This window comes from Drosophila bipectinata, chromosome XL (assembly GCF_030179905.1).
Source record: "Drosophila bipectinata strain 14024-0381.07 chromosome XL, DbipHiC1v2, whole genome shotgun sequence".
NCBI classification, from domain to species: domain Eukaryota; kingdom Metazoa; phylum Arthropoda; class Insecta; order Diptera; family Drosophilidae; genus Drosophila; species Drosophila bipectinata.
Genome location: NC_091734.1, coordinates 3,903,112 through 3,916,960, shown reverse-complemented (window position 1 = coordinate 3,916,960; position 13,849 = coordinate 3,903,112). Strand labels below are relative to the sequence as shown.

Below are 13,849 nucleotides of genomic sequence, written 5' to 3'. Positions count from 1 at the left end.
GCTATGGCCATCGGAAGGAGCAAAAGTGGGGAAATTGCGAAAATCCACATTTTTGCAGGGGTACCCCTAGGAAAAATTTCGAAAAATTTAAAAACGATATTTAAGCAATATTTTGAATGAGGAAAGTCGCTTTTGGATTCGCTGATTACGAAATGGTACCTTATTTCGCGATCGGATACAAATTGAGAGAGCTACGGCCATCGGAAGGAGCAAAAGTGGGGAAATTGCGAAAATCCACATTTTTGCAGGGGTACCCCTAGGAAAAATTTCGAAAAATTTAAAAACGATATTTAAGCAATATTTTGAATGAGGAAAGTCGCTTTTGGGTTCGCTGATTACGAAATGGTACCTTATTTCGCGATCGGATACAAATTGAGAGAGCTACGGCCATCGGAAGGAGCAAAAGTGGGGAAATTGCGAAAATCCACATTTTTGCAGGGGTACCCCTAGGAAAAATTTCGAAAAATTTAAAAACGATATTTAAGCAATATTTTGAATGAGGAAAGTCGCTTTTGGGTTCGCTGATTACGAAATGGTACCTTATTTCGCGATCGGATACAAATTGAGAGAGCTACGGCCATCGGAAGGAGCAAAAGTGGGGAAATTGCGAAAATCCACATTTTTGCAGGGGTACCCCTAGGAAAAATTTCGAAAAATTTAAAAACGATATTTAAGCAATATTTTGAATGAGGAAAGTCGCTTTTGGGTTCGCTGATTACGAAATGGTACCTTATTTCGCGATCGGATACAAATTGAGAGAGCTACGGCCATCGGAAGGAGCAAAAGTGGGAAAATTGCGAAAATCCACATTTTTGCAGGGGTACCCCTAGGAAAAATTTCGAAAAATTTAAAAACGATATTTAAGCAATATTTTGAATGAGGAAAGTCGCTTTTGGGTTCGCTGATTACGAAATGGTACCTTATTTAGCGATCGGATACAAATTGAGAGAGCTACGGCCATCGGAAGGAGCAAAAGTGGGGAAATTGCGAAAATCCACATTTTTGCAGGGGTACCCCTAGGAAAAATTTCGAAAAATTTAAAAACGATATTTAAGCAATATTTTGAATGAGGAAAGTCGCTTTTGGGTTCGCTGATTACGAAATGGTACCTTATTTCGCGATCGGATAGAAATTGAAAGAGCTACGGCCATCGGAAGGAGCAAAAGTGGGGAAATTGCGAAAATCCACATTTTTGCAGGGGTACCCCTAGGAAAAATTTCGAAAAATTTAAAAACGATATTTAAGCAATATTTTGAATGAGGAAAGTCGCTTTTGGGTTCGCTGATTACGAAATGGTACCTTATTTCGCGATCGGATAGAAATTGAAAGAGCTATGGCCATCGGAAGGAGCAAAAGTGGGGAAATTGCGAAAATCCACATTTTTGCAGGGGTACCCCTAGGAAAAATTTCGAAAAATTTAAAAACGATATTTAAGCAATATTTTGAATGAGGAAAGTCGCTTTTGGGTTCGCTGATTACGAAATGGTACCTTATTTCGCGATCGGATAGAAATTGAGAGAGCTACGGCCATCGGAAGGAGCAAAAGTGGGGAAATTGCGAAAATGTACATTTTTGCAGGGGTACCCCTAGGAAAAATTTCGAAAAATTTAAAAACGATATTTAAGCAATATTTTGAATGAGGAAAGTCGCTTTTGGGTTCGCTGATTACGAAATGGTACCTTATTTCGCGATCGGATAGAAATTGAGAGAGCTTCGGCCATCGGAAGGAGCAAAAGTGGGGAAATTGCGAAAATCCACATTTTTGCAGGGGTACCCCTAGGAAAAATTTCGAAAAATTTAAAAACGATATTTAAGCAATATTTTGAATGAGGAAAGTCGCTTTTGGGTTCGCTGATTACGAAATGGTACCTTATTTCGCGATCGGATACAAATTGAGAGAGCTACGGCCATCGGAAGGAGCAAAAGTGGGGAAATTGCGAAAATCCACATTTTTGCAGGGGTACCCCTAGGAAAAATTTCGAAAAATTTAAAAACGATATTTAAGCAATATTTTGAATGAGGAAAGTCGCTTTTGGGTTCGCTGATTACCAAATGGTACCTTATTTCGCGATCGGATAGAAATTGAAAGAGCTACGGCCATCGGAAGGAGCAAAAGTGGGGAAATTGCGAAAATCCACATTTTTGCAGGGGTACCCCTAGGAAAAATTTCGAAAAATTTAAAAACGATATTTAAGCAATATTTTGAATGAGGAAAGTCGCTTTTGGGTTCGCTGATTACGAAATGGTACCTTATTTCGCGATCGGATACAAATTGAGAGAGCTACGGCCATCGGAAGGAGCAAAAGTGGGGAAATTGCGAAAATCCACATTTTTGCAGGGGTACCCCTAGGAAAAATTTCGAAAAATTTAAAAACCATATTTAAGCAATATTTTGAATGAGGAAAGTCGCTTTTGGGTTCGCTGATTACGAAATGGTACCTTATTTAGCGATCGGATACAAATTGAGAGAGCTACGGCCATCGGAAGGAGCAAAAGTGGGGAAATTGCGAAAATCCACATTTTTGCAGGGGTACCCCTAGGAAAAATTTCGAAAAATTTAAAAACGATATTTAAGCAATATTTTGAATGAGGAAAGTCGCTTTTGGGTTCGCTGATTACGAAATGGTACCTTATTTCGCGATCGGATACAAATTGAGAGAGCTACGGCCATCGGAAGGAGCAAAAGTGGGGAAATTGCGAAAATCCACATTTTTGCAGGGGTACCCCTAGGAAAAATTTCGAAAAATTTAAAAACGATATTTAAGCAATATTTTGAATGAGGAAAGTCGCTTTTGGGTTCGCTGATTACGAAATGGTACCTTATTTAGCGATCGGATACAAATTGAGAGAGCTACGGCCATCGGAAGGAGCAAAAGTGGGGAAATTGCGAAAATCCACATTTTTGCAGGGGTACCCCTAGGAAAAATTTCGAAAAATTTAAAAACGATATTTAAGCAATATTTTGAATGAGGAAAGTCGCTTTTGGGTTCGCTGATTACGAAATGGTACCTTATTTCGCGATCGGATAGAAATTGAAAGAGCTACGGCCATCGGAAGGAGCAAAAGTGGGGAAATTGCGAAAATGTACATTTTTGCAGGGGTACCCCTAGGAAAAATTTCGAAAAATTTAAAAACGATATTTAAGCAATATTTTGAATGAGGAAAGTCGCTTTTGGATTCGCTTATTACGAAATGGTACCTTATTTCGCGATCGGATACAAATTGAGAGAGCTACGGCCATCGGAAGGAGCAAAAGTGGGAAAATTGCGAAAATCCACATTTTTGCAGGGGTACCCCTAGGAAAAATTTCGAAAAATTTAAAAACGATATTTAAGCAATATTTTGAATGAGGAAAGTCGCTTTTGGGTTCGCTGATTACGAAATGGTACCTTATTTCGCGATCGGATACAAATTGAGAGAGCTACGGCCATCGGAAGGAGCAAAAGTGGGGAAATTGCGAAAATGTACATTTTTGCAGGGGTACCCCTAGGAAAAATTTCGAAAAATTTAAAAACGATATTTAAGCAATATTTTGAATGAGGAAAGTCGCTTTTGGGTTCGCTGATTACGAAATGGTACCTTATTTCGCGATCGGATAGAAATTGAGAGAGCTACGGCCATCGGAAGGAGCAAAAGTGGGGAAATTGCGAAAATCCACATTTTTGCAGGGGTACCCCTAGGAAAAATTTCGAAAAATTTAAAAACGATATTTAAGCAATATTTTGAATGAGGAAAGTCGCTTTTGGGTTCACTTGATCGGCAGACCTATCAAGAGCTTTGAGTAACTTAAGTATATTATAGTTACGGTAAGGGATTAAGCATATCCTTATATTCAAAATTCAAAAATTCGATACAATACTTGCCAAATTTCTGTTTGTCCCGATTACTAGGTAATCCACAGGAATATTAATTGGTTAAAACAGGAGGTCCGCTAAATAGGGTCTGTCGATTGAGGAGCACTTCCTTATATCGTCCTATACAATTGATCGACACATGCCTCGAGCCCTTTATCAGTTCGGCACCTGGCTTGGCTGGATTTTGATTTGGTGGGGGAAAGTCTCGTCAGTGGAGTGTATTTTAAATTTTTTTTTCGTTTTAATTTAGCAAAATTGACAATTTTTGAAATGGGGCTTCCGAAGGAAATCTAAAACTGACTGACAATTTGAAAACCATTGTTTAATGTTTATGAAAAGCTTATGAAATAGTTTCATTTTTCTCAATGCAAAAAATTTGCTATTTTGCAAAATTTAAATTAATCATATGTTGATCCTACCCTTCAAAAGCATGTCCATAGTGATCGTACATTTGAATAATATTTCTTCCACAGATGGCGCTGTGTAAGCTGGTATTTTATCGAAGTTTTAGTATTTTTCTCTATCTCCCATCTCGAACTAGTCTACTGTATCTACCCGAAAAAAGCAGTGTTGAAAAATTGTAGCAATATTAAAAATTCGCACAACTCTAGAAAGTGATACAAGCGATTCGTAGAACGTGTATCTAATCCGTTGTTTAACTTTGAGACGTTTTTGTTGTAATACAAAGTTGCCGCACATCCAGGGCAGGTAAGATGTCATGGTGGTGCATTAAATAAATGGAGGGACAATCCAGGAACAGTGCGTCGGGGCTGCGCGAGTTTCGCCGGCCCATCAGCCGGCCGCCATGAAAATTGCCAGAGGCGTCTGGCGGGGGTCTGGACAGAAATGGCAGCGGAAAAAAGGCAACAAAAAGGTAGGGGTGAGTGGCGGTAGCTTGGCAACAAGATTCGGATTTGGATTCCGATTCGTTTCGGCTGCAACAGCGGCTCACACACACAGCCACATAGGCAGGAAAGCTGGCTTGAAATGGAGTTGCTCTTCGGTTGCGGTGGTGTGTGTGTGGGTCCGTTTTTGCAGAATAAACTAGTTTCCCCGCGAATTGCGAAATGATTGAGAATCCTCCACCAACTGAGAACCGACCAGAGTCGGTAGGTGGCAAAGGGGTGAGAAAGAAGATCTGCCAGATGCAGATGCCTCTTTATCCATCCATCCGTTCGTCCGTCGGTCTGTCTGTTGGTCCGGTTGTCCGGCGATTTTGCGCATACATACCACATACCTGCACTTGAGAGACGAGGGCGGCTCTGCTCCGAATTGTTGCAACCATCGGTAGTCGGCATCGGCAGACGTCGTCGTTTTTGTGTCTCTACCTTGCGAGGATGAAAATTTTCAGAGCAGGAAACAGAGTTGAAGCAGAAACAGAAAGAGAAACAATTGCCAGCCGGCCGGCCGGTTTTTCATCATTACTGTGATTATTGTTAACGTGTTTGATTGCAGTTTCAACCGCTGAACGATCCACACCGCTCTCAAATGGTCACCATGGAGAACAGCGACGAGATCCTGCAGATCCTGGAGCGTTTCACCCGCCTCAAGCAAAAGGAGATACCCAAAGAGCTGGAGGACTATCTGCAATATGTCGCCAAGACCGGCGACACCATCTTCAAGTGGTCCAGCCTAAAGTATCTATTCCGCGAGAAGCTACTCAACGTCATCAAGCACTTTAACGAGGATTCACCCCGGTTGGAAGGTACTTTGGCAACCACTTTCGCAACAAATATCCCCTTTAAGCCCACAAACCTCTTGCAGAGATTCCCAACTATCCCAATGTGGATCCCTTTAACTATGAGACCATGAAGTCGACACTTCTGGAGCGGCTCGATCTGTTCAACGCTGCCCCGTTTACCGTGCAACGGTTGTGCGAGCTGCTGATCGATCCCCGGAAGCAGTACTCGCGGATTGACAAATTTATGCGCGCCCTGGAGAAGAATATACTGGGTAGGTTATGATGAGTGGGTTTCTTGTGATGGAAACACGAACTAATGTTGCGCTTTTGTCCCCCAAACAGTCGTCAGCACCATCGATCCGGGTCGGAAGCGCACGGAGAGCGAGAACGGTGACTCCCTGGACTCTGTGGTCAACGGCGACCTCTCCCTGGAGGTCAACATCGACATCGAGATGGAGAACGAGGCCCAGTTCAACAACGGCAACGCCGAGGACGGCTCCGCTCCCAGCTCTGGATCGGGGGCCTTGAAAGCAAGCTGCCCCCGATCGGAGGGCGGTCCCCAGCCCAAGGCAAAGAAAGCCAAGCTGGAGTTCGAGGGCGATGAGGAGGCAACCGATGCTTCCACCAAGAAGAGTGACAACGACGAGACTGATGCCCGCCAGGAGGCGGCAGAGATCGAAGAGCCCGACGAGGAGCTCGAGGAGGCCGAGGACTTAAAGACTACCAAGCAGGCTCATAACGGAGCCAAGCAGGAGGAGAGCATCCCAGCTGCAGCAGCCGGGGATGACGAGTCCAGTGCCTCGCCAGATGCCGAAAAAGAAACAATCGCCGACGAGGAGATGGAAAAGGAGCCGAAGCTCGAGGAGAAGGAGCAGGAAAAGGAGGATGAAGTGGCTGAGCCGCTAAAGAAAATTGTGGAGAAGCAAGAGACCGAAAAGACAGAGAAGTTGGAAAAACAGGAAGAGAAAGTGTCCGAAAAGACAGTTAAAGATGATGCTCCTCCAGCAGAAGAGTCCTCCAAAGCTGAGCCCGAGAAGGACAAGCAGGAGAAGTCAGCGTCTCCTGCTCCCGAGGAGAAGACTGCAGACGAAAAGGAGACATCCGAACCAGCCGAGAAGCAAGCTGAGCCACTAGAGAAGGAAAAGGAGACCCAGGCCGAGGCCAAGCCAGAAGCCGAATCCAAGGAGAGCCAATCCGAAAAGACTGAGACTGAGTCGTCGGCCAAGGAGCCGCAAAAGGAGAGTTCCGAGAAGGACGAGCCAGAGGAGAAGACTGCCGAGCCGGCAGCCGAAGCCGATAAAAACGTGGACCACGATAAGACTGCCGAAGATGCCAAGGGCTCCTTGGAAGAAAAGGAAACAGCAGCTGGCCCCGAAGATGTGGCAGTTGCTGAGGCCGCTGCTGCCACACCAAAATCTCCGGTGCCAGCTGCTGCCACCGAATCCGTTTCAACGCCGCCGGTTGCAGAAGCAGCTGTCGCCGCCGCCACCACCACCACCGTTGAAGCTGAGGGTGTTGAGGATGCCGAGCCAGCTGCTGTAGCAGCGGCCGTCACTCCGCCAGCTTTGGCATTGAACGATCAGCCCATGGAGGACACACCCGCCGAGGAGGAGGCCCGCGACGAAGAGGTGGTCATGGCCGAAAGCGGCCCGCCACCGGTCTCGGCCGAAATGGCCACAGACGACGTTGCCAAGGACGAGCCGGCCGCCATGGAGGTGGACGACACCAGTCAGGAGGTAATGGACCAGTAGACATTGCACGTCGATAGCGACGACTTCAACTACATTCAACTACTACTCCATATTACTTAGCATTGTAAGTCAAGCGCCCATCCCGCGGGTATCATAGATGTAATCCAATTCCCACGAGCCCCTCCGCCCCGAGTTTGAAGCCCACATCGAAGCCGTGAAACCAAATCCAGTTTCGGGCAGGCGGAGTCCAATGTACTACCCTCATCCCTAATCCCCATTTGTAGACGTAAGTTTAAAAACCAGTCAAGCCTAAGTTAAGACTACTCTGTTGACTGTGTTTTGTGTTCCACCAATCTGTGACCCGTTTCGTTGGCCACCCTCTAGTTTTGTGTATTTATGTATTTTAATTAATATGATTATGTTATAGAAGAGAACCCGCGATCCACATCCGATCATTGCATCCGGCGCTCCAAGTGTTCCTGTGCCTGTTTCCGTTCCCTGTTTCCTGTTTCCTGTTCATGTCCCTGTGCCTGTCTCCCCCTACTCCTTCCCCACCACTTAAGTAACTTTTTTTTTTTTGGATAATCTAGTAGTAGTCTGTCGCCAGGCAGATGCGAGCGATGAACATACAATAAAAACTATCTATATAAACAAAAGTGGAGGGTGTTTAAGTGGAAGGACTTTGGGATTATAGCAGTAGTTATTAAAATAAGGCTCCTAAAAGCAGGCTTTAATTTATACTTACTCTGAAAGGATTTAAAAAAAGACATGGTATTCAGAAAATTCTGAAAGGGTTACGCTCCTAAACCTGGTTTTTCTTATATATCTTGTATATCCCAGTAGTATAGAATATATAATATAATAGTATGTCCTAAATATAAGCTATAAAAATATTATCCTTCTTAAGAAAATTATATATCCTTTTCAAACAAGGCCTAGAATTTCCCAATTTCCCAGGAGGGTGGTATACTGTTATTGATCTTCAAGGAAGGGGATATTATCCAGTTTATTCCGTTTTCAGAAAGATATGCCTCCAAATTCAAAGCTCTTCAAGGACTTTCGACTTTTGATAAAAAGGACAAGGACTTTTGATAAATATGCCCAGTTTCTTTTTAAATAGTAATTTAATATTATAATTAAATATTTTTTTAAGGAACCGGAAATAGTATAATTTCCTAAGCTTATAGTATTATAGTACCTAAGCTTTCAAGATCTGTTTACTAACTCTACTAGCTTTTCTATTGTAATATCCTGAAACTACAGTATCTTAACAACATCAATCTTACATATTTTATACATTTATTCTTAAATATTTTATTCCGTTTTCAGAAAGATATGCCTCCAAATTCAAAGATCTTCAAGGACATGAAATTATCTACTATGAAAATCTCGCTAAAAATAGCCAAGTATTTTTCAAAAAGTGATCGAATATTATATTTGTATATATTTTGAGGAACTTTTAGAGAAAAATAGTATCATTTATGGGAATTAAACTTTCAAGATCTCTAACATTTTTCTAATATCCCAAGAGTACAAAACCATAACCTCCCTCCGCAAAGAAAAGGACCTTGGTATAGACTGTGTGTGTATTTGTGGATAACAACAAGCAAGCAAACAAGCAAACAAACAGAAACAGAGAAACGGACACGCAAGGCCGTCGGGTCAGTGTATGGATGTAGTAATCACTTAGAGAACTAGTTCATGTTTTCATGGTTTTGATAACGTGCGTCAAATGATGAAGTGAAGCCAATGGGATTCCAGCGCCAATGGGTTCCTCCAGTCGTCGGAGCGAATATGGATCTATCTTCGTCTCCGAAATCGTCGTTTTTTGTGTATTATTTTTTTTGCCACCGTTACCGCCGTCGTCTCCGTTTCCGTTCCGTTCCGTTCCGATTCCAAAATATAACAATGCCGTTTCCGTTCCAATATCGATGTTAGAGTTCGTTTCCGTTTCCGTCGTTTCCCCCCGCAACCGAACCGAACCGAACCGCATCGAATCACAACGGCCGATGCTCCGTATCACGCTCCCTGGAGCCGGCGGAATGGGCGGGCCCGGGCCGGACGGGAACGCTCCTAGCCCAGCAGCACCTTGCGCATCATGAATCCGCTGCTGGCATTGCTCACATTCGCCGGCAGCGGTGCTGTGCCGCGGGCCGGCTCCTCCGGTTCGATGCACTTCGAGGAGCAGAGGTACTGCAGCAGCGGCACTCGATACTTGCCGCAAAAGTCCACAAACTTGATGTGCTCCACCCGATTGTCGAAGAAGACGCCCTTGCAGTTGGGATTGACGCAACAGTTGGCGCTGTTCAGGTACTCGGCCAGTGTCCTGGGGATGTCATAGGGTCCGGGCCGTTGTCCACTGGCCTTCACCATGCGTCCGGCCAGCTCCAGCAGAGTGGGCGGTTTCAAGGCCATGTCCTGGACGAAGCGAACCACCAATGGATTGTCACGAAGACTCAACTGGAGATTGAAATTAACAAATCAAAGGTTGGTATATATATTTAATTATATAATATTAAATTTAATTTAAATTTTTGATTTTACCAGAATATTTATTTATTTTTTGTTTGAAAAATAATTGAATATTACGTATACGTAATATAAAAATAGGAAAAAATATTACGTATACGTAATGAAAAATTATAGAAAATATTATGAAAAAACTTAATGATTATTTAAAAAAATTAAAAAATAAATAAAAATTAAAGTTTAAAATTAGGTTAAAATATTTTTTAAAAGTTTTAATCTAGGTCTTCTTTTTAAAACCCAAAATATTAAAACCCCAAATATATCGTTATCCTTACCTCCGTTAAATTCTTCAAGGCCACAATGTCCTTGGGCAGATGACGCAGTCGATTCTTGTGCAGGAGAAGCGACTTGAGGTTCTTCAGACGTGCAATGCTCGTGGGCAGAATCTCGATGAGGTTGTCGCACAGGACCAGAGCCTGCAACTGGTTCAAGGATCCCACTGACTCGGGCACCTCGCTGATGAGGTTGCCGCCCAGCGACAGGACATGCAGGCTAAAAGGACAAAAAGATAAACATTTCTCAGTAAAAGAAGGAAAGAAAAAATGTTTAAAACTAAAAGAGAAAGAGATATGATCTTTAATTAAATAAACAAACTTTGAATTTCTTTTCTTTTTTTATTATATTTTTTTTCAAAGCAAATCTTAAATCTTTTGAACTTCACCTTTTGTTAGATTTGTGAAACCACAAACAAAAATACAAACTTATTTAAATACAAAGTTTAACTCTCGCGCGAATAAAAAGGGAGAGGAATTTATGAAAATTAAATCGTACGATAGTGGTGGGTTGTTGGCTTGATTCTGGCTGGGAAATATATAGAAACTTTAGCTATAACCTCTTTAAAATCCATAAAGCCTAAGAGACTCTCGTTCCGGAGACTCAAGTGAATCATAAGCTAAGAGGCCCGAACTAGGTATTCGGACTTATGTCACGGTTTTATGCCTTTAGGGTCCTCTTCAGGTTCCATCGAGTGCTGGAGTGCTGGTGCTATGAAGTTTACCCCGTAGACCGACCCCTACAGACATTGCAAAGCCCGGCCATCTGATAACTAATGCCAATTTGAATTTTTTAATTTGTTTTCAACTGATATTTCGGAATATATTTCTTTTTTTTGTTCATTATTGTTGTTTTTGTTGGCTGTTTGTGCCAATTTTTTTTTTTTTTCGCTCTTTGTTTATTATTATATTAATACAGGGCCCGTATCTTTATGGGCCGACGAAATCGGTTGGTACCGATTCGAGTACGTGTTTTTGATAGATTTGGCTTTTACGACGCTAGGCAGCAGCAGCAGTACCCAGTACCCAGCACCAGCACCAGCAGCCGTCGTAGTCGCACCACCCATCTCCCGCACCACCGATCCACCGAACCACCGATCGAGCAACCAATCCACCGGACAAGTGGCAGGCCCGTGTGTTATCAGCTCTCCGGCCGTATATTACGTTTGCGTCTGTGCTTGGACTTTTATACTCGTACTTGGCAACAGTGTGTGCTCGCCGGACGAGTGCTCGACTCTGGTCTACGGCTCTGCTTTCGACGGCAATGTCAAGCGGAGTCGCCAGCGGAGAGCGGATACACTCCGGGAAAAAGCTGTGTCCCCCTGTGGGAATCGCGAAACCCAAAAAAACCCCAAACCATATCGGTATTTTAATGTGTATCGGAAGAGGGTATTCGAAGTCTTAGGAATATGGTCTTTCTTGAGGGCTTTGGGGAGTTTTCTTTTAAAAGTTTCCTAACTTAAGAGACCACTTAGGAGATTAGTATTTTTTTTTTAAGTAAAAGGCATTAGTAATTATCTATTAAGTACTATGAATTGATCGGTTTTTTAAGCAAATCGATGTAATTATAATCCCAAGGGTTAGTTTTTAACAGAAAGTCTTTTAAAAATAAGGAGAGACTTTTAAAAACATTATTTTTGAAAATAGTTTTAAATATTTGAAGCCAAAAACTTTATGGAAAACATTTTTAAAATATTATTTTTATGAAAAGCTTCTACAACTTTTAGGAAAAGTTAATAAAACAATAAATATCTAGAAATAAAAATAAGCCTCTTTTCAAAATTAATTTTAAAAACTCCTCCATTCCTTAAAAAAATTGTAAAATATTTCTTAACTACAAAAAAATAATAACTTTCATTTAAAATCTTAACCTTCATCAAGATCTACCACATTTTCTCCCAGTGTAACAAAACCCAAAGCAAAAAGCCGTCCGCCACTTGAGCAAACAACCAAAGAGGGCCATGAAGAAGGTAAGCCAATAGCAGTACCCCCCTTCAAACCGATCAATGCACTCACCTCTGCATCTTCCAGATATCCTTCGAAACGGTCGAGATCTTGTTACCGCCCAGATACAGATACTTCAGCTGGCGCAGCTCGGTGACCTGTTCCGGGAAGTGGGTCAGCTGGTTGCCGCTCAGATTCAGCTCCTTGAGGGTGGAGCCGCCGACAGTGCCACCGGCCTGCTTGGAGAGCAGCGACTTGGGCAGCGAACCATTGGTCAGTAGATTGTTCTTGGCAATCAGTGTGACCAGAGGCAGCTGGCAGACGGCATCCGGTAGCTGGGTGATGGCGTTTGAGCTCAGATCCAGGACCTTTAAGTTGGCAAACTGCTGCAGGAGACGGGGCAGTCCCACCAGCCGGTTGTGGTTGAGGAGCATCGTCTCGATGTCACCGCTGGCCTTGAGGAGGCCCTTTTGGGGGCTGCTCAGGTGATCCTCCAGGGTGACCAGGTCGAGACTCATCCGCCCAAAGTCCAGGGTCTTCTGCTCACGGGAGTCCGTGTCCGAGCTGTCCGACGTGTACACCTCCATGATGGTATTGTGATGATGAACTAACTGTATATTGCTCCTCCTGGATGGATCACTTCGTTTTTTTCGCTTGCTCTTCTTCGTTCGCTGGCTCGCTTGCTCGTTCGATCGATCGATTGCTTGCTTGCTCGCTCGCACACAGAATAATATAACAATATTTTAACAACAACAAAAAAAATAACGCAAACGAAAACAAAAACAGATGGAAAAGTTTTGTGTATGTGTGTGCGTGTGTGTGGAACTCGACGCGATTTTTAACTTTTTTTTTTTATTTATTTTTTCAGCTCAGCTTAGCTCCGTTTCGCTCAGCTCGCCCAGCCCGAATGCGACAACGTTTGGCGGCGACGGCGCTTGGATCTCCCAGAGCTCCCCACAAGCTCCCCTTATCAGCTCCGTCGATCTCTCTAGCTGCCGCTCTCTCAACACGCCTGGCTAGTGATGCTCTCTTCCAGCGATTGTAACTCTCTTACCCGCTCTCCTCCGACCAACCGTCTGCTGGCTGCGCACGAGGCGTATGCGTAATGCGATCAGCAGGAGCACGAGCCGCGGTCTGGATTCTGATTCCGATTCCGATTCTGAAGAAATATAGTACTGATATATATACTAGCGAAAATTCATTGAGAGAAATATTTGACTAAACAAACAGAAATACAAACAAATTAGAAATAAAACGAACGATGTTTTAATTTTTTAATTAATATAAAATATTAAAGCTAAGTTTATAATAAGTATTTTAAATATTTATAAATAATTTAATTATATTAGGATTTGAATAATTTATAATAAAGGAGTTGCAGGTAAATTTGAAAGTCAATTGGTTTTTTTGGAAGTGTATTTTAATCAAATAAATAATATTTAAAGGAAAAAAGATCTCAAAGAAGAGAAGACGATTCTTACTATCTTTAAAAATTGTTTAAATTAATCAAAGCTTTAAAAAGTTATTGATTTTTATCTTTTACATAATAATTTTAAACGGAAAAATTAAAATATTGTCGATTACTCTATAAAATACTTTTATTTTAAATAGAAATATACCTATATCTTGAGAAATACTCCGTTTTATCACAAATTTTCTTAAAAATCTTTATTTAAAATAAAATACCCTTTTTTTTTTGGAAAGTCTACAAAAATATACCCTAGAATTTTTTGCGTGGGTGGGCTGAACAGTTGGCCCCCCATAATGGACTTACCCTTATCGGATCTTGAGTTAAAACCAATGCTCGATTCGATTTTCGCTTCTGGCTACCATATATACTTTTCTCATTATCATTTACTTGACATTAATTATTTTATT

General features: G+C 42.3%; 3 protein-coding genes across 6 annotated transcripts in view; 1 reads left to right on the top strand and 2 right to left on the bottom strand.

Moving 5' to 3' along the window:
• LOC108134318 (dnaJ protein homolog 1) overlaps nucleotides 1-4,158 on the bottom strand; it is a 33,593-nt gene extending 29,435 nt beyond the window's left edge. The window contains exon 1 of one of the 2 annotated variants that reach the window (XM_070282885.1): nucleotides 3,860-4,158. The gene's annotated coding sequence lies outside the window, so the exon portion shown is untranslated. The remainder of the gene's footprint in view (nucleotides 1-3,859) is intronic. The other variant, XM_070282883.1, reaches the window with a different exon arrangement.
• Nucleotides 4,159-4,409: 251 nt separating this feature from the next.
• Nucleotides 4,410-7,881, top strand: PPP4R2r (Protein phosphatase 4 regulatory subunit 2-related protein). Of its 3 annotated transcripts, none has more exons than XM_070282882.1 (5): nucleotides 4,410-4,562; nucleotides 5,310-5,559; nucleotides 5,619-5,807; nucleotides 5,878-7,271; nucleotides 7,347-7,881. In XM_070282882.1, exons 2-5 carry the CDS (start codon nucleotides 5,343-5,345, stop codon nucleotides 7,422-7,424), a joined length of 1,878 nt encoding a protein of 625 aa, XP_070138983.1. In that variant the 5' UTR covers nucleotides 4,410-4,562; nucleotides 5,310-5,342; the 3' UTR covers nucleotides 7,425-7,881. The 3 variants fall into 3 exon arrangements, with proteins under 3 accessions (XP_070138983.1, XP_070138982.1, XP_017101680.2); XM_070282881.1 differs by lacking the exon at nucleotides 4,410-4,562 and adding an exon at nucleotides 4,599-4,728; XM_017246191.3 differs by lacking the exon at nucleotides 4,410-4,562 and adding an exon at nucleotides 4,601-4,728 and having other exon boundaries at nucleotides 5,878-7,881.
• A 913-nt stretch (nucleotides 7,882-8,794) lies between these two features.
• LOC108118608 (leucine-rich repeat-containing protein 58) lies at nucleotides 8,795-13,050 on the bottom strand. The gene is made up of 3 exons (XM_017231372.3): nucleotides 12,044-13,050; nucleotides 10,031-10,247; nucleotides 8,795-9,686 (listed from the first exon to the last, which is right to left on the bottom strand). Exons 1-3 carry the CDS (start codon nucleotides 12,556-12,558, stop codon nucleotides 9,300-9,302), a joined length of 1,119 nt encoding a protein of 372 aa, XP_017086861.2. The 5' UTR covers nucleotides 12,559-13,050; the 3' UTR covers nucleotides 8,795-9,299.
• Between the last annotated feature and the right edge of the window lie 799 nt (nucleotides 13,051-13,849).

Bases quoted from the DNA above. Each gene is read 5' to 3' on its own strand.
- PPP4R2r (XM_070282881.1), top strand. From the start codon at position 4,660: ATGAAAATTGCCAGAGGCGTCTGGCGGGGGTCTGGACAGAAATGGCAG. The intron at 4,729-5,309 runs GTAGGGGTGAGT...GTTTGATTGCAG, and splicing joins GGAAAAAAGGCAACAAAAAG to TTTCAACCGCTGAACGATCC. The intron at 5,808-5,877 runs GTAGGTTATGAT...TCCCCCAAACAG, and splicing joins CCTGGAGAAGAATATACTGG to TCGTCAGCACCATCGATCCG.
- LOC108118608 (XM_017231372.3), bottom strand. From the start codon at position 12,558: ATGGAGGTGTACACGTCGGACAGCTCGGACACGGACTCCCGTGAGCAG. The intron at 10,248-12,043 runs GTGAGTGCATTG...TTGTCCTTTTAG, and splicing joins GATATCTGGAAGATGCAGAG to CCTGCATGTCCTGTCGCTGG. The intron at 9,687-10,030 runs GTAAGGATAACG...TTCAATCTCCAG, and splicing joins CCTTGAAGAATTTAACGGAG to TTGAGTCTTCGTGACAATCC.